General features: G+C 36.9%; 1 protein-coding gene across 1 annotated transcript in view; it reads right to left on the bottom strand.

Moving 5' to 3' along the window:
- The window catches only part of WDR37 (WD repeat domain 37), a 38043-nt gene extending 16776 nt beyond the window's left edge, over positions 1-21267 (bottom strand). Inside the window, exons 1-8 of the mRNA XM_082479229.1 lie at positions 21122-21267; positions 17525-17621; positions 13581-13676; positions 13348-13412; positions 7613-7748; positions 6353-6424; positions 4221-4265; positions 897-973 (exon numbers count right to left, since the gene is read on the bottom strand). Of these exons, the coding sequence (XP_082335355.1) occupies positions 897-973; positions 4221-4265; positions 6353-6424; positions 7613-7748; positions 13348-13412; positions 13581-13676; positions 17525-17621; positions 21122-21259 (726 nt within the window). The 5' untranslated portion in view covers positions 21260-21267. The remainder of the gene's footprint in view (positions 1-896; positions 974-4220; positions 4266-6352; positions 6425-7612; positions 7749-13347; positions 13413-13580; positions 13677-17524; positions 17622-21121) is intronic.
- Positions 21268-23955: the final 2688 nt, after the last annotated feature.

Below are 23955 nucleotides of genomic sequence, written 5' to 3'. Positions count from 1 at the left end.
ATCAAAACAATGACATCAATATTTGTCTACTGGTCAATACATAGTCATCATGCAGTGCTTATGTAAACTGGATGCAAAATAAATTCTTTTGCTGTAACCTAAAGCATTGATCTCTGAAACCTATTTCACTTATGCAAGACATGCTTTTCTTTCATGATACTTGGATGTGAAAAAGATAACATTTTTCCTGCTCTTTCAAAATGGAAATGCCAAACCAAATAAACTTAATCAAACATTTTCCATTCAGAAATCTATCCCATATTATACAGCCGTCTCTTGCCGCTACTCAGCTTACTGAGAAGCTCATGCTGCTTCATGTTTGTCTTTACAATTTAGTAAGGGTGCTTTTAAGTCAAATACAGCTTACGACAGTCTACAGTAAATACTGACTAAATAAAAGCCTGGGGACAACAACATCAGATAGTGTGATGAGCGCTGGCAAGGGTCGATTAGAAATCAATGAAGACACAATTAAATACATGCCAAAAGTACGTCTTTACCATCAGTTTTAAATTCATAGCAACTATAGCTAACACAGGTACCTCACTAAATAGTTTAAAAGAACTTCATGCTTACTTACGATTTGATTACAAAAAAATTTTACTCAACGCGTCATTTACTTACACATTTATTACCTTGAACAAAAGGTCAATCAATGTACTTGCAGCTGCATATTCTATTCTGTACCATAGATCTTTGAAAACATGAAGTGTCTCTTTTGAAAGAAAGGCTGAACTGTATCTGTTAAACTAAAACCTTAAAATCCCACCTTTTGCAATGCTGAAATCATGTAATTTTTAAATTATGTATAAATTTAACATTCAGTCTTATCATAAAACCTATATCTGATGAAACTGCTGTGCAATTAGTTTAGTTGCAGTAAGCTGATTGCTTACATTGCAGTCTGCAGTTGGCTGAGGTGTAGGCAACTGTACTATATATCTCCAGATGTGAGCTGTCTGGTCTCCAGAGGCTGCACAGGGGGGGAAAGAGAGGTAAAAAAATAAGAAAGAGGCTAAATAAGGCCATTTCCACAGACAATAAAAACAAGCTTTAACATTACATTTGGCAATACTGTCTGAGTTGCATCTTTTTCTAAGAGATACCATTATGACCGTTTTGGTAAGCAAGTCTCAACATCAATGGTTACTTTCCTGGCTTCAATACTGATAAGAAGATAACTCGTTATGCAAAATATAAGTAGCTACCAAATTAATAATTCCTACAATGAGAACATCCACTTAAATACTACATATCAGAACACAAATATCACTGCTGTTCTAATATGTAACATTTGAAGAAGGCATTTAATACATCAACAGGTACCATCCTTCATTTGCTATTTCTCAAAATACTGGGGTTCTTCTTTATTCAATTATTTCTTTCATTAAATGTTTTTTTTGTGTGGTTTTAATGAGGAACCCAAAAGAGCAAGTGTGAAGCGATTATGCTTCTGCCTTCAGCAACTCAGCTGAACTAGCACCAGTTTACAGCTCAGGAGGTACCATCTGATTTTAGACTTCATTTGTTTTTGAAAGAGTCTTATCCATCATCAGCTACAGAGAAACTCAAGATCCTCCTTGTTATGGACAGAACAAACATGCTCTAATACCTAGGGGTACAGTGCTGAGAGTTCTAGATTGAGAAGAAAAACAGTTTGTTATGAGTATGCATAGATCTGGCAAGTGCAATGTACATGAAACCACTAGGAAAAATCTCTCATCTAATAGACCAATCAAGAAGGCTAGAAGAAAGGTCTACCTTATATTATTTCTGGTGTCAGTATTCTGGATCAGGGAGGAAGATTTTTTTTTTTTTTTTATTTAAATCAGTGCTAAATCAATCAAGTGACACTGAAGAACAGGTGCCCTGAAAACTTTCAGTGGAAATACTTTGCAGAACCACATCTCAGAAAAATAACAGAACAAAAATCTAACAATGGGCAGCTTTTGTTTGGTTAGTTTGTTTTGGCTTTTATAAGCCAGTTTATATAGCAAAATGTTTATGGTACTGAAACAATGGCTACAGTTAGCATATGAAAACAGGAAAATTCAAATATCCAAATTTAAATCATTGTTAGCCTAGATAGAAGGCATTCTACTCCCCATCTTCCTTTAAAGTGGTCACTGTAGATGCAGAAAGCAGCATTGTTTTAATTTCTAACCTCAGTAATAATTATCCTCATTTTAACAGTGACTTAGCAGCAAATTGAATCCAGATCTCTTTAATCCCAAAGCTAGTGCCCTAATTGATGGACTGTATGAACCATAGTATTAACCACATTAGACGGTTTTCAAACCTGAAGCTGCACTGATAGTATTCTCAGTCCTAAACAGTCCTTTACACTAACAGTCATATTTTCAAGCTGTTTTTTCTGCAGACTCAATATCACAATATTCTTTACCTTTAGTTCTGGAAACATCATGTGTTTCAAAAGGTTTAAGATATAATAAAATAGACTATTTCAGTTGGAAGGGACCTACAGTGATCATCTAACTGCCCGACCAATTCAGGATTGATCAAGTTAAAGCATGTTACTAAGGGCATTGTCCAAATGCCTCTTAAACACTGACAGGCTTGGGGCATCAACCATCTCTAGAAAGCCTGTTCCAGTGTTTGACCACCCTCTTGGTAAAGAAATGCTTCCTAAAGTCCAGTCTAAACCTCCTCTGGTGCAGCTCTGAACTATTCCCATGTGTCCTATTATTGGATCCCACGGAGAAGAGACCAGGACGTCCCTCTCCATTTTCCCCCCTCAGGAAGCTGTAGAGAGCAATGAGGTCGTCCCTTAGCCTCCTTTTCTCCAAATTAGAAAACCCAAAGTCCTTCGCTGCTCCTCATAGGACGTGCCTTCCAGCCCTTTCACCAGTTCTGTTGCCCTCCTTGTGGATGCATTCAAGGACCTTCACACCCTTCTTAAATTGTGGGGCCTAGAACTGCACACAGTACTCATGGTGAGACCACAACAACACTGAATACAGCGGGATAATCACCTCTTGACCGGCTGGTTATGCTGTGTTTGATGCACCCCAGTTTATGCAGTTTACCGTCTTGCTGCCAGGGCACACTGCTGACTCATACTGAGCCTGCAGCTGACCAGAACCCCCAGGTCCCTTTCTGCTGTGGTGCCCTCCAGCCACTCCTCTCCCAATTTTACTTGTGCCTGGCATTACTCTGTCCTAGGTATAGGATCCATCATTTGGACTTGTTAAATTTCATCCCATTAATCATTGCCCAATGCTCCAATCTATCTAGATCCCTCTGCAAGGCATCTTGTCCCTCATGAGAGTCAACAGCACCTCACAGTTTGGTATCATCATAAATTTGCTAATAGTGCATTCAACTCCTGCATCCAGATGGTTGATAAATATACGGAACAGAACTGGCCCAAGAACTGAACCCTGAGGAACACATACAGTGACTACAGCCACGTGTAGCCCCATTCACTACAACCCTTTGAGCTCTGCCCTTCAGACAGTTTTTCATTCAGCACACTGTGAACCTGCTCATCCCACAGTTGGGCAACTTGTCCAGAAGGATGCTGTGAGGGACAGTATCAAAAGCCTTACTAAAATTCAGAAAAACTACATCCACCGCTTTCCCTTCATCCACTACGTGGGCAACCTTATCATAAAAGAATATCAAATTAGTTAAAAAGGACTTTCCCTTTGTGAACACGTCGACTGTGCCTGATGATTGCATTATTCTTTAAATGCCTTCCAACAGCACCCAACAGCACATCTTCTCCATAATTCTTCCAGGGACTGAGGTTAGACTAACAGGTCTGTAGTCCCCTGCATCTTCCCTCACACCCTTCTTGTAAATTGGAATAATGTTGGCTCACATCCAGTCAGCAGGGACCTCCCCAGACTCCCAAGACCTTTGGTAGATGATCGAGAGGGGTCCTGCCATAACATCTGCTTGTTCCTTCAGTACTATGGGATGAATCCCATCCGGCCCTGTGCACTTGTGAACATTCAGCTGTTTTATGATTCTAGGTGTCTGGTTTGGAGCAGGTAAGCACAAATGACAATGATATGACAAACATATGGAAAGATCTAGCTCTGATTTGTTATGCTTTAAAATATAAAAATAATTCAATCAATAAGGATACTGACAAAGCAGTAGGGAAAGGGCCTACAACCAAAAAGATGCTAGCAAATGACTCTTATTTTTCCATCATGATTAACATACTCAGCAGATGAAAAAACTTTACATACCTGTAAGAGCCACTTGCTCTGTTGGATGGAACTTTATAGAATTTACTGTGTGAAACAAAGTAAAGTTGTCAGTTAGTATACTAAAAGAATTATTTCACATGTTTTATCATTAAAGCATTGGAAAAAATCAGGAAGTCCAATTTTTTGTAGTATAGCAATCTTTTAGGTAAAATAAAGCAGAAAGGTATTTTATTTGATTACATAAACCTATGTAGTATCAAGGCAAGCAACTACACTTGATAATATAACAATACATATTTTCTAGCAAGTTACTTCCTGAATCTAGTACAACTGTTCCATATACAGAGGATAAACAAACCACATTCAAAGAATCGTATGTAAGCTGACAGGCGATAATGCTCTGGACTTCCATTAAGAGAATGTAAGTATTCATAACTATTTCTAACATAAAGAAAACTTACTATATATGACCATCAGCTTTCTCATTATTACTTAAGATTACAAGAACAAATGCCTAAAAACCTAACGCAAATAATACAAATTATATTTCAGTCCTGCAATCATATATAACCAAAACATGATCGTTTTAAATAAGAACTGCAAGATTTCTGTCAGCCTACAAAGCTCTTCTTCATTTTTTATCTCAGTGCATAAGATTCAACTACTTTTCATTATTAAGCACTTTCAATTTGCAAAATCCATAAGCTTCTCTTCAACAGTTCTTCAAGAAAGAACTTACAAATCCAGTAAAACAGATTCTTCTCCTGTCAGAGTGTGGTGTAAACAGTCTAAAAAGACACTCCTTAAATTGTTCACCATGAACTAACTCAACGGTGCACCAACTGCTGGCACCCAAAACCTTTGCTGCATTTCAAATCAATTGTCAAATGTAAACAAGTAAAAAAAAGTTTTACTAAATTAAAAATATATTATTTTTCAATATATATAATTGGATAAATTATAGTGTATATAATTTTTTTTCTTATTTTACACACAACTGTTTAAATACAGGTTAGAGCTTTTATTATTTTCATGGTTATTCAAATATAATATATTTATAAAATAAATAACTGTCAGCATGAAAATGCAAGTGATTGGAGTTTTTAAACAACTTTATGGAGGCTAAAGGTATCCTCTCCATGCAGCAAGCAACCTGAGATATCTGAACTAATGAAAGTGTTACCAGTTGTTTCTAAACATCTATCTATTAGCATCTTTGTGCTGTAGGAACTATAAGTCATATAGCAGCAGAAAAAAAAAAAAGTAGAACTCATGGTTGAAGCAGCTGACTGCTCTCTCTGGAGAACTTAATTCTATTTGTATCTTTGCCACCAAGTTCATGTGATATGCTAGCTGAGCTACTTAACCAAACATACCAGGTCAATAACTGCGTTCCTTATTTTCTGAGTGCAAGACTCTACACTCCTGGGTACAATCACTCAAAGTGCTCAACTCCCAACAGCAAGTTAAAGCTATGAAAAACCTCTTCACCTTTGGTATATAAAACCCAATATTGTAACCCATTATGAGATAGAAGTGGGCTAATCAGACACTTGTCAAATTGGACACCAAAAATTAAGATTAATATTAAAAGCACTCACTGCACTGCACCTCTTCAACCAAGGAGGGGTTTAAAACACACTGTTTTTGAAATATTCATATTGGTATAGAGGAAGACAAATGCCTATATTGAATCAACTGTCTTCAAAACAAGGTTTTAATCCTATGCAGCAAATTATATGTAGGATCATGTATTAAACAAAGAAGTGCAAATAGATGTTCACCCAGCATCTGTATTTTGTATCCCAAATATAACAAAGATCCTGCAAAACAGCTAATTTCTGATTATATAAGCTTTGCTTGTTCTGCATATGCGTGAGACCTCAATGAGTTCTGACATTTAACTTCTGAGTATCGTAACTGTGCCTGTAAATTTCTTTATATGGGCTTGTTTATTGATTTAGCATTTACAGAACTGTCTTAATAGGCCTCTCCAGGAAAGAATCATATTACAAAACATTCTCTGTATGAAGATTAGTGGAACTTCCCAACTGACTTGTTAATGGTGTTGGCAAACCTGCAACTGAAACTACAATAAACATTTTTGTAGTTGTCCAAAACACGTTTCCCCCTCCCACAGTTTCCAGTTTCACAACATGCCCTTATCTTACCTGATCCAACATGCCCTACATACTTGGCAAGGCACTTCCCTGTTTCTATGCTCCACAGCAAAGCAGTGTGATCTACAAAGATGAAAAAGTAGCTGTAAATGTTGTCACAAATGTGTGTTTTTCCACTTTCAACTGATTCAACAAATAAGTTATCGTCAAATGTAGAGCATACCATATGAAATAGATTTCAAATGTAGAACAGACCAAATCCTCTTGATTATCACCTTATTTATAAAATATAAAAGCTTCCTATCACCATAACTTAACATACGGCTCCCCAAAAAAGTAAAGGTGCTGTCCTAATCGCATTAATCTGCAGTATGTATTGAAAGGCAAATTCTACTTTTGATATTTTTCCTAACTTGGTTATATACTTAGGTATAATGCTCCAACTGTGCATCATGAGATAGAAAAAGAACACAGAACGCATTCAGTGATGAAAACGTCCAGCAGTCACTACAAACAGAAGGTCTATGCACAAACTATTTACATCCTGCATAGAAGTCCCAAATGCATATAGGTCACCGCAGAGCACTACAAAAACTTACGTAAAGGAAATCACTCCAAATGCCACTCCTTTACCCTGCCACACCTCAAATAAATAATTATTATAAGTATTTTTAAGTGGGGTGAACCTTAATGCTGAATTGGGGTATGGCTGTTTCCAAGTTAAATCAGGACAAAGACAAGATGTCCCACAAAGACAAAACGTGTCTTTCAATGGGCACATAAAAATGGTAGCAGTTCCATTTACGAAGCAGAGATTTCCAGTCTGTAATATTTATATCCAGTAAGCGTCTTCAGATTCTGGTCCAGCTTCACAGAACTGTCACTTCAAACTGACCAATTCTAACTGGTTATGGTTTATTTCCAACTAAACAATCCTACGATAGAAAGTCTATGGGGATCTTTGTATACAGCCATATAGACTTCTGTGTGAGAGACCTCTTCAAGCAAGCAGCTCCCCAAACCCTCCCCATTTACACCACCCAACAGGCTACAGCTGACTAAGGAGAGTATGACCTGCATGGAAGTTAACCAGCACATACTTCAGAAAGATCAACAAGGATGCCCGAACCTTCTAAGGGTTAAATGCATTTCAAGGAAACATCAATTTAAGAATTTTTCAGCTACTGAACTTCTTTAAACCAAATCTTTCAGTGTGAAGCTCAGTATTCCAGTATGCTTTTGATCTACATTTGATATAGTTGAGGGACTAAACCAGAATTTTCTAAACATTCAAGGAACATAAAACTTTACCAGCAGATGCAGTTCCCAACACCACTGGTTGAGTTTTTGCCACACTGACATCCCAAATACCATCCCTGTGGCCAACATATTCCTTTACCAGTTGACAGACCGCCCTTGATGTTGTAGTTTTAAAACTGGATACAATCTGGAATAGCAGAGAGACCAACATTTTTTTTTCCACATTGACCCAAGATTAAGTAATTATCTCACAAATACAAATAGATACTAACTTTTTCATAATGATTCTTTAGTGTTCTGACAGTTCACTATTTTCAAGAACTTGACATTTGGTGGTTGGAAAGTGAGTTTAGATGCAAATGCACCTCAATTACTTTTTTTTTTCTTTTTTAATAACCCCTCCTTTTAACAAAAGGCAAGATAAAGTATTCTGTACTACAATAACACAACCTCATTGGAGTAATGAGTTGTACAAATGCAGTGTGCACTTCTCATTCAGTTTGAGTAAAGGATTATAATTTAAAAAAAAAACACCACAACACAGATGAAACAAACAAACAATCCACAAAAAAAAAAACAAAACCAAAAAACCTTTTCTTGCCTATTGCCAAAGGACACATCTGATAACTTAAAGATGATCCATGTTATCCAGTCTAGTGTCTTTGAAAAAAAAATGTACTACTTATTAGATAACTCTAGTAAAATCCAGAAACATTCCCATTTAAAAGTCACTGCTGTTTTTCTTCAAAATTGCAGAAAACTAATCAAATATTAATCCGAAAACATATGCCAGTTTATTTGTGTAACAAACCCTTTTTTTAAAGATACGTCAAACTCATCTAAACATTTCATAAGCATATTCCCTCAAAGTCAATGCTGTTAGAGGAAAACTGAGAAGATTCATTAAATCCAAATTAGCACGTGCATAAGTAATACCAAATGAAAGGACAAAGTCTAACAAAAATGGTAAAACTACAAGGCACTATAATACAAGAAGGCTGAAAGCACTCAATATATACAGACAGGAACCAAATTGCAGAAATTCTACACTTTCAGGTGACAGGGGAGTGCAATACTTTTTTTTTTTTTTAAAGTTTGTCTCACTGTAACACTTCGAGGCAGATGTAATCAGGAGTGGTGAAAAATTTCTTCAATAAGACCAAAACCACTTTTAAAAATACCCTATTTTTACCCCACAAGTCTTGAAGGTCATAACTATGCTTTGAGAAAGACTGTCCGAAAACCTTTGTTAAAACTGAAACAAAAAGAAGACTTTATCAGTGTTTTCCTCTGCATGCAATTATGGGCAGGTATCTACCTGACTAGTTAAGTCAAAACCTTTAATGCTTCAACACAAATCACATTAAGACTTATCTACAGCTTAGTAAAAGTTAGAAAATTAATTAAGTCTACATTTCAGATACAATAAACTAAGGTTAAAATCCCATTAGTTTTTTGTATCAAAAAGGAAGGTCTTTAATATGTCATTAAAGCAAATTACTTCCGAGAAGGTTTTTTAAAGTTAAAGAATATCTGCAAGAGCATCCCAAATCCTGAGCATGTCAGCTTTCCAATGATAAAATGATAATGCCCTATTTGAATTCCAAATTAACAGCTAATATGCATTTTGGTTTCACAGCAGAAGGAACAATCATTAAGGATGCATTGAAAAGAAAATGGGTTAATGGCAAAGATTATTAGTTCAACCATACTGCAGAGTTTCATAGGCTTTGAATACAATCCTACAGATGCAACTTTCACATGGAATATAGCCCTTAAACTAAACAGAGTCATTTATGAGAAGTGGAACAGCAGAATTAAGTCAACAGTTAAGGTTCAATATAGCAGTCAGCTCAAATTCCAAACTTGAAGATTTTCAAGTCTCAACCCCACACTCAAACTATGCTTGCATTCTGTCTTTCTAATGTTGAGTCAAATCTCCTACTCATCAACAAGCACAAATTTTCCAAAACTTCTGGGCAGTTGTCTCATTAATCATTTAACAGCAAGGCTGTAAAACTCTTTTTGGAGTACTAGCAATCTTGAATGAACACATGAAAAATAAGAGTTCAAGAACACTACCTAACACTAAATATCCAGATATAGATATTTAACGCACACTTTTTCTACACATCCTTTTTTTCTTTATTTCTTTCTTTTTTGCCGTCCTTCACTTCAAATACCAATAATTGGATAAACTAGATAGTGTCTGGATTACTTAGAATCATAGAATTATAGAATGGTTTAGGTTGGAGATCCTTGAAGATCATCAAGTTTCAACCCCCCTACCACAGGCAGGGACACCTCCCACTAGACCAGGTTGCCCAAGGCCCCATCCAGCCTGGCCTTAAACACCTCCAGGGATGGGGCTTCAAGTTCTCTGTGCAACCTGTGCCAGTGCCTCACCACCCTCAAAGTGAAAAATTTCTTCCTAATGTTTAATCTAAACCTGCCCTCTTCCACTTTAAAGCCATTCCCCCTCATCCCCTACATGCCCTAGTAAAAAGTCCTTCCCCAGCTCTCCTGTAGGCCCCCTTTAGGTACTGCAAGGTCTCCCCGGAGCCTTCTCTTCTCCAGGCCAAACTTCATGGTTTCTTAACCATACACGAACAATTTTCCAAGAAAGGAAAGGAAATACTTAAATAACATACAACTTGCTAAAAAAGAGGCCTCTGCACTGCAGAAAGTTTTTAAAATAATTTCAGCAGATCTCAGATTATCATATACAACTGCAAATAAGTGGGCAATCATATCTTGAGTGTGTTTCTGTTTTGTCTGTCCTCTTTCTTATATCCATACAGTTTCACGTATTTCCCTCTATAGAGATTTGTTAATAAGAAAACAATTGTTAGCCATGTAAACAATAGAAAATTGCAAACTGAAACACCATGAAAACAATTACTTACCATGTAAACAATTGAAAACCAAATACAAATGGAAACAACTGCATGGCAAACAAATTGCAACACCCCATAAAAATGTCTCTTAAGCAAACAGGACATGTTAGAAATAAGAATGAAAACTTGGTCAACTCGGGACCAGTCCAGCAGCATTACACTGTGACTGACTAAAAGAATTTCCCGTGGAGCAACATTAAGCAGTGAGGTAAAAAATTACACCTTCCAAAAAGTTTTATTCCCTTCAACTGCTGGGTGAAGAAATACCTTGCTTTAAGAGTCCTTTTCCCGATCCAAAAGAATGAGACATCCTGGAGTTAGTTCATGATGGACCGAGTTATATAATTTCATTTTATTTTAGGATTCTGCATAAACTGTTTATGTTTTCTTGATGTCTTAACAACTGTTATACCCAGAGACTGTTAACATCAGCAATAACATCTTGCTAACATCAAAACATGACTTTCACCCAGCGATTCCTGCATCTACAAACAACTCCAGTTAAATTACAGGATCTTGTCCATTAACATATACAAAAAAACTATTTTTACATTACCAAACACCAAATCTATTCTATCTGCTGCTAAAAGCACCCTTTTCTGATACGAGGTTTGCCAATTTAACATTCAGACTCCTAACTCAGCTAAGGGACAAAAAGTATCAAGGTATGAGAATTTTCTATGAAAGACTCAAATTAAGTATGTTTACCTCAGCATTTTTCCCAAGAAAATGAACAGCTTCAGTCTTAGCACGTTTTACCAATATTAAAGCAGTCAGGGATTGGCTTTTTCACTACAACAAGCAAATACTGAAAGCTCTTTTCAGAACAAACCTAAACTCTATTGGTTGGCAATCAGAAAAATATAATCATGTCCAATTACACAAAACAATTGGTTTGTAAAACTTAAGTCTCTTCTAATTACCCACAGGGAAAAAAGATTAAAAAAAGACTTCTGCCAAGTTTTAAACTGAGCATACAGTAACGGTATAAAGGATGGGCTAAAGAGAAAAGTTGCGATCCACTACCCCACTGAGTTTGAAACAAAACCCATTTTTGGTGAACAGCATTGTTCATTCAATGCTCATAAAAAATACAGACATAAGAATTTCAAAGCTGTTAAAACTCTTAAAACTCTTCAAATGTCCTTTTCCCTGATAGTGTATTAGGTAATTCTAACTGCATCCAGTCAGGATACAGACAGAAAGATTTATTTGTTAGAAACTTAATATAGTCTTTCCTGACTTTCGGCTATAATCTCTTTGTAAGTCAAGAGACAAAAAGTTGCAGCTTTGACTCTTCTGTGTAGGAAGGAAGCAGCAATTGAAATAAAGCCATTCCCATGACATGCAGAAAGGTTTCAAAGAACACACTGGAGAGAGATGCTCTCAACTTTATCATTTCCCTCATCTCTCCTCTCTACCCTCCAGTAAATTCTGATTCAGAGTTGTGGTAAGAAATACACCAGCACATTCAAACATCTGTTAAGTATCAACTGATAAACTAGTTATGTACGATGTCTATAATAAGGAATTCAATTCTTCATGTTCCACTACTCATGACTACTTTGCTGTGCATGCACATCCGAACACCATGAAGCAAAGCAGTTACCCAGGAGTCTCCACCCCATACTTCCCAGCTTCCCACGCTGAAGTTGCGAGGTCCACCTGCCTTGCCCGGGAAAGAATGAGCGCTACATTGCAAGCAAGTAAAAGAAGACAAGCATTTAACACCAGCCTTTAAAAAAAAAAAAACAAAAAAACACACACAAACCCAAACAAACAAAAACAAACAAACAAACAAAAAAAAGAAACCCCAACACTACACCAGAGAAAGTACTAATTCATAACTATATAGTAGGTGTACTAATTTTATATTGCCCCTATTAATATCATGTTATCCCTATTTAAGTGGCCTCATTAAAGAATTTGTAAGTCATTAACTCGTAAGAAAAAGGAAGAGGCACCTCTATGCATCGGAATAAAAAAGAAAGTTTGAAAAACGATAAAATAGAAAGGAGACCAAATAAAACACAGTAACTTAGATCTATTTCACCACACTACTCTTACTCTCATACTTTCAGACTACTTAACAGATGGTAATTCCAAGACACCTACAGTCACTCTGTAACCTCTCATTAGCCTGCAATACAGGTCAGCATAGAGCTTCTTATATAGTTGGTTCACATACCAGATCCCACTGTGGTTTCCTCATATTTCATTTAACCTTAATAATGTATCATGAAATGACCCTGAGATAGGGCAAAAAAGCAGCAGGTAAACTCTCTAGGAAAACTGAAAAAGGGGAGAAAAAGAGAAAAACAAAAATACCAGACAGATGCAGATGAAAGCGTAACTCTGCTAAGAGACCAGTCAAAAAAGATCACTAGCTACTAATTTGCAAGGCTTGCAACATAAAGGAATCAAATTGCTCTAGTCTCATAGCTAAAAAATAAAGTTTAAAAAAAAAAAACAACCAAAGTATAAAAGTACATATATAGATGCCTGCTTAAATCCCCGTTTCAACTGCAATACCCAAATCTTTATTCAGAAATTTACTACCTACTAAGTTCTCCATTTCCCTCATGAAATTGAGTAATTCTTTTTAGCTCTTTACAAAAGAGTAATGTCACATATACACGTGCACACACACTCTCCCCTCCAACATTCATTCTTTAAAAAACATAAGCAATTACTGCAAAAATGTCATATAGCATGGTTGAAGTAATGGGTAACCGACAAATCCAAAATAAATATACTGTTCCTCATGATGTAGGTTTACTTAAAGAACAGCGCTACTCAGCCTAAAGAAACCACAATTTACAACTTAAAGACAGTCATGTTAGTCTCATGAGTACATACTGATGAGTAGAGGTTTAATATGTCTCATACCTTGCTAGTAGATGCCTTGTAAGTTGTCTTTAATTTCTGAGAAAGCTGACTCGTACTATGACTCGCTGTTGAGACAAATAAATTCAAAGGAAGATACTTCAAATACAGCATTAGCTTATTTGTATAAGTAGCTGGTATTAATTCCTTTCAATAAGATTCTATGTTTTGGCCAGCTCAGTATAAAAACCGTAAATTCAAAAATACTAGTTCAGGATTCTTCATGCTTCTCTTACCTTTTGTTTTCAGTTGTCCTTTGCTCAGTTCAGCTCCATCAATTGTCTGTCCTTCAGCTGCTAAACGCTCATTAAGTGTATCAATCTCTCTACGTACTAACAATAACAAAAATTCACATTAATACAAAAAAAAAAATCAGTATCTTTAACATACTATTTAAGAACTGTTATGGTAAGTAAGTAATCTATTTTATGCTAAGGACAGGAAAGGACATCAACTGTGATTTTATAAAAGCAGGTCTCACCAAAACATAAACCAAGACTCATGCTGAATTTTCCAGAGACCAACCTTGACCCAGATTCCAAGGAAAGTATTAGTGGCTTGTAATTACTGTTGCTTTTACTAATAAACGTGACTAAGATTAACAAAACAGCTTCTGTGAAATACATGGCACACCTGTACTGAATTAAATCCAACAAGACAGAAAATTTGCAGTACCATAAATATTTTTAGTCACAGAATTAGTATGTAATTTCTTGACAAAGATTTTGTTAATCACAAAATAGTATGAATATGTCTACTGCTAGAGTTTCACTAAGAAAGGTAGTGCAGCAAATGTGTATTATTTTATCTCTTGAAATACACTAAAAAATTTAGAATGACATATACATTTCACATTCAAGTGTTTCAGAAACATTAAATATGATCAAAACATTTTTATTGCACATCAGACAAAGCATGTGTTTGTAACAAGAATATGCTTTTCTGTCAATTATTTCACAGAATCACAGAATCGTCAGTGTTGGAAGGGACTTCAGGAGATCATCTAGTCCAACCCCCCTGCCAGAGCAGGGTCACCTACAGCAGGTTGCACAGGACGGCATCCGGGCGGGTTTTGAATGTCTCCAGAGGGGGAGACTCCACAATCTATCTGGGCAGCCTGTGCCAGTGCTCTGCCACCCTCAAAGTAAACAAGTTCCTCCTCATGTTAAGATGGAACTTCCTATGTTCAAGTTTGTGCCCGTTACCTCTTGTCCTATCACTGGGCACCACTGAAAAAAGACTGTTCCCATCCCCCTGGCATCCTCCCTTTAAGTATTTATAAGCATTAATAAGATCCCCCCTCAATCTTCTTTTCTCTAGACTAAAAAGACCCAAGTCCCTCAGCCTTTTCTCATAAGAAAGATGTTCTAATCCCCTAATCATCTTTGTAGCCCTTTGCTGGACTCTCTCCAGCAGATCTCCATCTTTCTTGAACTGGGGAGCCCAGAACTGGACACAGTACTACCTCACCAGGGCAGAGTAGAGGGGGAGGATGACCTCCCTCGGCCTGCTGGCCACACTCTTCTTGATGCACCCCAGGATGCCATTCGCCTTCTTGGCTACCAGGGCACATTGTTGGCTCATGGTCGTGGTCATCCTGTTGTCTACCAGGACTCCCAGGTCCCTTTCCACAGAGCTGCTCTCCAGGAGGTCAGCCCCCAACCTGTACTGATGCATGAGGTTATTCCTCCCCAGGTGCAGGACCCTACACTTGCCTTTGTTGAATTTCATAAGGTTTCTCTCTGCCCAACTCTCCAGCCTGTCCAGGTCACGCTGTAAGGCAGCACAGCCTTCTGGCGTGTCAGCCACTCCTCCCAGTTTTGTGTCATCAGCAAACTTGCTCATGGTACACTCTAGCCCTTCATCCATGTCATTGATCAATATATATATTGAACAGGACTGGAGCCAGTACTGACCCCTGAGGGACACCACTCGTTACTGACCTCCAACTAGATTCTGCACCACTAACCACAAACTTCTGAGCTCTATCTGTCAGCCAGTTCTCAATCCACCCCACTGTCCATTCGTCCAACTCACACTTCCTAAGCTTGCCTATGAGGATGATGTGGGAGTCTGTGTCGAAAGCCTTGCCAAAGTCAAGGTAGACAACATCCACTGCCCTCCCCTCATCCACCCATCCAGTCACCCCATCATAGAAGGCTATCAGATTAGTCAGATATGACTTCCCGTTGGTGAATCCATGTTGACTACTTCTGATAACCTTCTTTTCTTCCAGGTGCTTTGAGATGACACAGAACAAGCTGTTCCATCATCTTTCCAGGGATGGAGGTAAGGCTGGCTGGCCTGTAGTTTCCTAGGTCATCCTTCTTGCCCTTTTTGAAGACTGGAGTGACACTGGCTTTCCTCCAGTCCTCAGGCACCTCACCTGTTCTCCAAGACCTTTCAAAGATGATGGAGAGCGGCCCAGCAATGACTTCCCCCAGCTCCCTCAGCACTCGAGGGTGCATCCCATCAGGCCCCATGGACTTGTGGTGTGGATTTATAACACTCACCAGTGCCGTTTCAACACAAGACAGAGTGATGGCATAGCTAAAATAAATTAGGTACTCATAAGTGATTTCCAGTGTCTGGGCTCGTTTAAAGTTGCTCAACATCATTTTATAAAGAACGTTACAGTTTTTCTTTAAAATCTGGGCTGATATTCTTTAAGTGTTCTCCTCAAGTGAAATCCTACTGAGAGGCTTTAACCAAGCAGTTTTTCACTGTTCTTGAGAATAAGTCTAGGCCTGTCTTTCCACAAGTTCTTAGGAACTTTTTTAAAGTTGTTCACTCCCAAGCTTTGAAATGTGGGAGAATATGACCCATCAGGAGTATGCTTCTTGCTATTTCTAAGAAATTCATGGAAGTCTCAGTTCTAAGCGCTAGAAAAGTCAGTTTACACTTGCATACCACATCCAAGTGTTTGAAATGAGCAAAGCAAGATTCTTTCTGTGTTTCCAGACACATACACCTAAAATTTTATAAAACAAAGACAATATGAAAGAAGTAAACAGAGACAGGCTTTTAGTAACAGATGACTGAAACAAACAAGCCAGGCACATACAAGAATTGCCTGAAAGGAGTGAACTAGAACTGTGAGGTGAAGACTGAAGATGTAGAAGAAACAAAAGTGGAATGGAAGGAAAATAATTATACTCTGGAGGATACAAACAAATTTACCACTTGTTTTCTGACAAACGTTTTTGAAGTAGGGCAGCAGGGGACAATCCCTACTTTTCCTCCTACCAGCCAACTTCTTAGCAGAAGGCTAAGAACTCCATTGTGAAAATTATCACTAAAAAATGTGCAGTGATGATAGCATTTAAAACTTCAAGATGGTGTAGGTTAAGAGAATAAAAACCAGCACATTTTCAAAAAGCATGCAAGAACGTTTTTTTTAACATGAGTGTTTGGTTTAACTGTGAGAACAGATTAGGTGTGGAATAAAATTTGACTTGTAGCCAAACCAGACAGACTCCACAACTCAGAAGCGAAGCCACGCAACACAGCTTCCAAAGTCCAGCAAGGAAAATTAAGCAGAGGCTTTACTGTATAACTGCCTGTGTTACTTACTATGGCTCCTCTTATGTCACCCTGGATCACTTACATTATTACCATATGACTGCACTGTCATTAAACAAAAAACATTCTGTGCCGATAACACATGGAATTTTTATCTGAATGCTCTACTTCAAAATTCATGAACAGTTGCAGGTGCTGGTTATACAATGTACTAAGTAGTACGATCCAGAAACACCACATTTCACACTTTTTCAAGTAAGAGACTTTTTCAATTTTATTTACTAATATTAAATCATTAAAATTAAGCCTGTAAATATACAAAAGCGCCACAAACTTCAATGGCTGAACAGAATTACTGCCAGATTAACATGGTATATATCAGAGCCTACAATTACAAGGAGACAGCTACTTCACTTTCTTTGCCTAAGAGTCAAGGAGGATGACACTCATCAGTTCTCACTACTTGTGTCAAAGAGCTAAAAAAGTGATTTTCCTGAAAAGACACAAACCCCATCTTTGGCTACAAGTTCAAAACAATTTTTAAACTCCTCACAGGAAAGCTACACTAAGTACACTATACAACATAAGCATCTCAATTACCGCTACAATACCCTAAATCCAAAGAATTCATATGTTGCTGGAAAAAATAGATACTCACATTCCAAATTTTCAATATACAGATTTTCAAACTCCCGCTCTATTTGCCCAAAAAGTTCAAGGAGTGTATTCCGGACAGAAGATGGTAGTTTAGAATCCTAGGAGGGAAAATATCGGGGTTTATATTTTTCTTTACAAATATTTTACGTAGTTACCCTTCAATCTTAAACTGATTTCAACAGTTCTCTCCATCTCCCAGCAAGCATATTTTTAACATTTACCTACTTTTGTCACTAACCATAATTAAGTGTAAAGGAAACTGCAATTTTTAATCCTACCCTCCCCAGATACTATTCAAGCATATCCTTTTCACAGAAAGTATTCTGAAGGAAATTCACAGAGGAGGACTGATTTTTTTCTTCAGTGTAAGCTACACAGCAATTCCAAGGCACAAAACCAAGTATGTCGTAAAACCACTAACACAGGATTCATATGATCGGAGCTTAATACCAAGCTTGACCACAAGTTTCTGTTAGCAAGTTATTTAGATTTTATTCATCTGCCTATAAAACAGAGATCAGCACCATATTTCCCCTGAACAAACGTATACCATATCCAAAACAAGTATGTACTGATTTCTGTTTGGAGTCAAGGTTCTCACTACATCAATGATTGTTATCAAACACTGTTGAGCAGACAGTGAGTAAAGCAGAAGACAACTGACCACAGTACATTGAGAACCTAATACTAACAAACATCTTGAAATTTAAAGCACATTAGTCTAATAACTATAATCAATTAATTCATTACAAGTATGGATCAAAGGAAGAACTGTCCTTGCTCACTCTCTAAATAAATTTTACCAAAGCTGTTCTGTTCTTCAGTTGCTGGTGGACCACAGTGTGCAAGTTGGCTTACTGCATTTATTATTTATCTAGGCAGCCAGCTATATACTTTTTTTTTTTAAAAGAAGTTTCCACTTAACTGAGCCTTACCCTAATGAAAAAAAAGCTCAGCTACTCCTTTGAAGTATACATAACCAGTCATCTTAGACTTCAGTAAGACAACATTTTATTACTGGACAAATAATGCAGCTGTATTCAAAAAATGAGAAATATCTATGCAAGGAAACAAATTCCCAAATTTCAAAGTTAAATTAATATTGTATCATGTATCACAGAATGTGTCCATCAGCAACATCTGCTTTTTATAAACAAAAGTATGTCATTTCAAGATCTTGAAATCATTAGCTATGAGCAAAAAAAAACAGAAAATTGAGTCAGCTTCTGCCAAAGCACAAACTACTATTTCAGGTCTAGAAGTACAGAAGCAGCATTACTAGAATGGGAGTACAAACTCCCATGGGAGTGGGAATGGGAGCACAGGTCACCACCCAAATTCAAGTGAATTTCCTTATTCAATGCAAGTCTAAGGATGATTATAGCTTGTTTTGTTCTTAAGTGTTCCAGCAAAAACAAACCAAAAGAAATCGGTTCCATTCCTATAAACTGAATTAGGACGAATCGTGTGCTTACTAGCCATCAGAGGGCAGCATGAGCCTTCCACCAAGCAGCATCTAAAAACCAGGATTTAATCTCACTCACATTTTGGTTCATACAGTCAAGATGATTGTCTTCAGAAACAATTAGAAAAGCCTATCATGAGCCTGATTGTGTAAGTTATTTCTGAGCATCAGTTTTAAAGAGAAGAGCAAGAGAAACCACTAATAGCCATGACACAGAGCACATCTGCTTTGTGCATAATTCAGGTTTACACCATTTTATCATAGCTACTATATAAACTACGGCATTGTGCTGAAAGAAGCGGTTCTATGCTCCTTATGTCCCTCTAGGACACTCCTTTCCACATCTTTATCTGCCTCTCCCTTGAGACAGTAATTTTGTTCATGAACTCACAGTCAACCAGAACATGAAACAGATCCCAATTAAACCAACTTGAAACAAAATCGATCAAACAAGAATACTATACAAATGAAACACTATTAAGAGAAACACTGCAGTTGGAAGAATTATTTCCAATTTAATTAATCAATAATTCCATACAACAAGGTTATGAAAGAAACTAAGTTATCCTACAAGTTTCAAAACAGAGAGATGTAGTAAGGGTTTTCAATCCACTTCTCAGAGCCTGAAAACATAAGCAAATCTAAACCTGTCCTAAAGTAACCAGCATAATAAAATGCATCCACTTCCTTTAGTCTCTTTAAAGTTGACATGATTTAAATTACCTTATTGAAATACCATGTAATAATGTTATCTATTCCTCTGCAAAAGTCCTTTTCTAGATCTCATGCGGTTTACAGCTCTACTGTGAAGAGGCACAAGTACTTCCTACTCGTTAGAATCTGCTACTGGCCGTTCTAGGCTAAAGGTCAACAAAATTAAATAGGATGATACATAAAACATTTAAAACATTACAGCATAATACACTTATGTATTTTGATAAGAAATACAGCTTAATTTTGGTTTACTGCACATAAGTGACAGTATGCCTTGACCTCTCAGCTGCCCTTCACTCCTTTCCTAAAGTAAGGCTGTAACAGTCAAAACGCACAAAGTTTTCTATCCAAGTACTTACATTCTCTGACTTCTAGGTGACCAGAAGGAATGACTTGGGCTCTGTTAGTTCCCAGAAAACTAACACTGTAATTAACTGAGTAATAGATTCCATTAAAAAAAAATAAGAAAAACTATCACAACACTGAGAAAACACAAGGTTTTCCCTTCAGAGTATCTGCAGAGTCCGGAAAGCGAGGTTTCTCGTAGCCAAACACCGTCAGTATTTCTAAACACCTCTCTGATAAAAATAGTTTTGCATCATCCTTGCCAGGCCTGCATAAACATTGCATATTAAATTTGACAGTAAATAGTTTTTGAACTGCTATTTGCTTATCTTTGGCAGCACTACTTCAAACACATCCTATAGGAACCTCACCAACAGTTAATCTCAATATTGCTAGGTGAAGCACTCCAAGTGGCTCCAGATTGCATCCACTACACAGACTGACATGCTTAAGAAAATTACAGAAGTTTGTGGTTGTTGTTCTTTCCCTTAAGTTTAATACACAGAAGATCACACCTTCATTTCAGCCAAATTAAAAGAACAAACAAACAAAAACAAAACCACAAATAAAAATTTAAGTTAGCTCACGCCTGTCAAGCAGGCAATATTTGTTTACTTAATGGAAAGGAATGCAGAACAGCATTCCCACTAATACCTTCCCTATCAGAGTCATAATAACAAATATTCTGGTTTATTCATATTCCTATGTTACTGCTATTCCAAATTCAAACTTATGAAACCAAGAATCAATCTTCAACTTTAGGGGGGGGGGAGGGAGGTTGGAAGTGCAGTGAAATAAAGAGGCTGTTTCTTTGTATTTCTTCATGATTTTATAATTCATGTAAGAATACACAAAAGCTAATAAAAAGCTCCTCAGCTCTGAATACAACCTGAAACACTGTTAACATCCACATCAACAGTCTCCAAACAGAGTCAGCACTTAAAACCAAGAAAGTCTGCTGTTCCTGCAGCTTTACTGGACATATTTCATTACTTAGGTTTATTTTTCTTTGCATAGAAAATTCCTCATAAAAAAAGTTAAGGAAATTACCCAAGCAGCAGTGCATTATCTTACCTGCCCCTCCAACATGTCTCTCTGCAGTCCTGCCCGTTCTTGCTCAGAACTGTTGGTTCTTCGGATTGAAAGACTGTGTGATTTACGTTTCTGCTTTGCTTGGCGAGCAGATGCACAACTTCCACTTTCTATTGGCATTACTTCAAAAAAACAACTTCACAGAGGCTCCTATGATAAACTAAGGAAAAGCATTACACATTACAAATTGCTTTGCCAAACTAATCAGAGTTTAATATTTTTTTCTCAAAATAGAAATATTTAGTTCTACTAAATTTTGGAATTGTTTGGGTTGTCATTAAAAAGAAGGGATCCCTATTACTTACAGCTCTTCAAACAACATTAAGTTCAAAAACACATATGCATATATGTAAATAAAGTAGAATCATTTCTGTATTACTTATTCATTAGCTAACAAACCTCTACAAAAGAAAAATAAATTCCACTACCTTGCTCATTTTGGAGAACACTAGCAGAGACAGCCCCAAAATGCTTCCAGGAAATAACTATTATGCATACTCTATTTCACTGAAATGCATGCAAAATTAAAACCCAGCTGGAAAATGAAAGCAAACAGACATGATAATTTAGGGACACTGTCAGGTTAAAAATGTATTATGCAACATCAAGTGTTAGTACACAAAATTTAATAGATGTGCTGATTTACACATAAGCAAAAATCAATTTTAATGACAGAAGTTCTGAACTACTTTCCACTATTTTTCACAGCTCACTTTTTCACTACCTTGATAGTAAATGAGCCCATGAACTTATGAAAAGAGTGAAAGTGCACCTGACTTAACCAAGAGGCTGTTGTTAATTCGTCAGCCTGTTAAAGCCAAATATGCATTTTAATATCCCTAAAAACACCTGACAGTATCACCAATTAATATTACCATGCATGATCTACAGCCTTCCCCTGTTTAAGAAAAATCAAATTGTGTTTGATTTCTTGCATAAACGTTGGAGAATATGTTCTTTACTGTCAAAATCTTATTTTCACAAACATTTAATTACTGAATTAATTTTAATTTAAACCTGATAATCAATAGAAACTATTTTTAGTTTCATGGGGTACCAGTTGTTAAACATTTAAAATGTTTTAGGATTGATTTTTCGATGATGAACATTGAAAACAACATAAAAATTCATTCTCCAGCATAAATGATTTCTGAACAACAATTACAACTTAAAATAGCTGAAATAGTCTGCAGAGAAATAGGAGAGCAGAGTTGGCAAAGCTAAGAAGGCAACTGAGCTTCCTTTTAAGTAAGTTGATCAGAGAAAATTTAAACCAAACCCAGGGCCACTTCCAATTTAAGATCCGCCAACACACTAGATCTCAAGCTAGGAATGAGCACCATCGCTATTAACAAGACTAGGCATTAACCAGTTTGGTGGTGTTGACATGGTATTTTCAGCTTTTTAACATATCATAAAGCCAAGGAAAAGCATAACTTACTAAAAACACAGTATGCACCATGAATAAAAACAGCTTTAAATTTGCTTTGGTTTTTATATCACAAAAAATAAAATATATAAAGATATATAAATTTGTATGAATATGAGACTAGATTTAGTTAAAGTTTTGATGCCCATCCATCCTCAGATATTCTCATTAAAAAACCTGGTATTTTAATCAGCTTTTGGAACACCCAAGTTCCAGTAACCTGACACCAATTCCATAGTGAATGTAAAATAAAATTCAGGTTGCATCAGTATCTTGTACTGCACTGAAATTATTTTGTTCATTTCCTCTGGACTCTGCACAGTCCTCCCCTGCACCTAATCCCATCAGAGCTTTGTATGTGTGATTAATCAGTAGTAGCAAATTAGCTATATTCACAAATTAAAGAAGAAAGAAGAGAAAGAATTATGATTAGGCAGTTTCTTATTTTACTAGAAATCCTTTTTCACTGTGGCTACCTTCCTCTGCCATAGAAAGACGGGACTGAAATTAAAAAAAAAGCACATCCCATAAACAAGTTATTGCCAATTTTCTGGACTTCACTAAGGATCTTCCGGTTCTTGGACATATGGTCAAGAATTAGGAACAGGTTTTCAGTGCTCATCACGTTTCTGTTTCTTTTCAAAACATTATCAGATCCCAAACACCTTCCTATCTCCCTTGGGAATCACTCTTTCAATAGCTTTCAGTTTAACGGTTTCTGCAGCATTCAGGATTACTTTTTAAGGCCGGAAGCATCAAACTCTGTGTGCACACACATATGTGTTAAACAGTTTTATATCTATACATACACAGCTAAATATAGTCACATAAATCATTTAACCAGTTTCACTTAAGCTGTGAAAAAAAAAAAAAAAATCTAATTTCTAATTCCTGTCAGATATGGTTCCTGAGCTGTAGTTATACACAGAGATGTTAATATGGTTTATGCCTTACCAGGCATTGTTTTAAGTATGTGAACTTCCATTTGCTCTCTGCTGCCAAGCTACTTCATTTTAGAGGACTTTACCAAGAAATAGCCTTTTCTGGATTGCTTCATAGAATTACAGAATAGTTTGGGTTGGAAGGGACTTTTAAAAGTCATCTAGTCCAACCTCCCCTGCAACAAGTAGGGAAATCTTCCACTAGATCAGGTTGCTCAGAGCCCTGCCCAGCCTAACCTTGAATGTCTCCAGGGATGGGGCATCTACCACTTCTCTGGCCAACCTATGCCAGTGTTTCACCACCCTCAGCACAAAAAATTTCTTCCTTAAGTCCAATCTAAATCTACCCTCTTTCAGTTTAAAACCATTACCCCTTGTCCTGTGACTACAGGCCCTGCTAAAAAGTCTCTCTCTTTCTTATAAGACCCCTTTAAGTACTGAAAGGC

Source organism: Vanellus vanellus (genome assembly GCF_965231255.1).
Source record: "Vanellus vanellus genome assembly, chromosome: 2".
NCBI classification, from domain to species: domain Eukaryota; kingdom Metazoa; phylum Chordata; class Aves; order Charadriiformes; family Charadriidae; genus Vanellus; species Vanellus vanellus.
The sequence above is the reverse complement of the archived record's forward strand: the minus strand, read 5'-3'. Positions and strand labels throughout refer to the sequence as shown.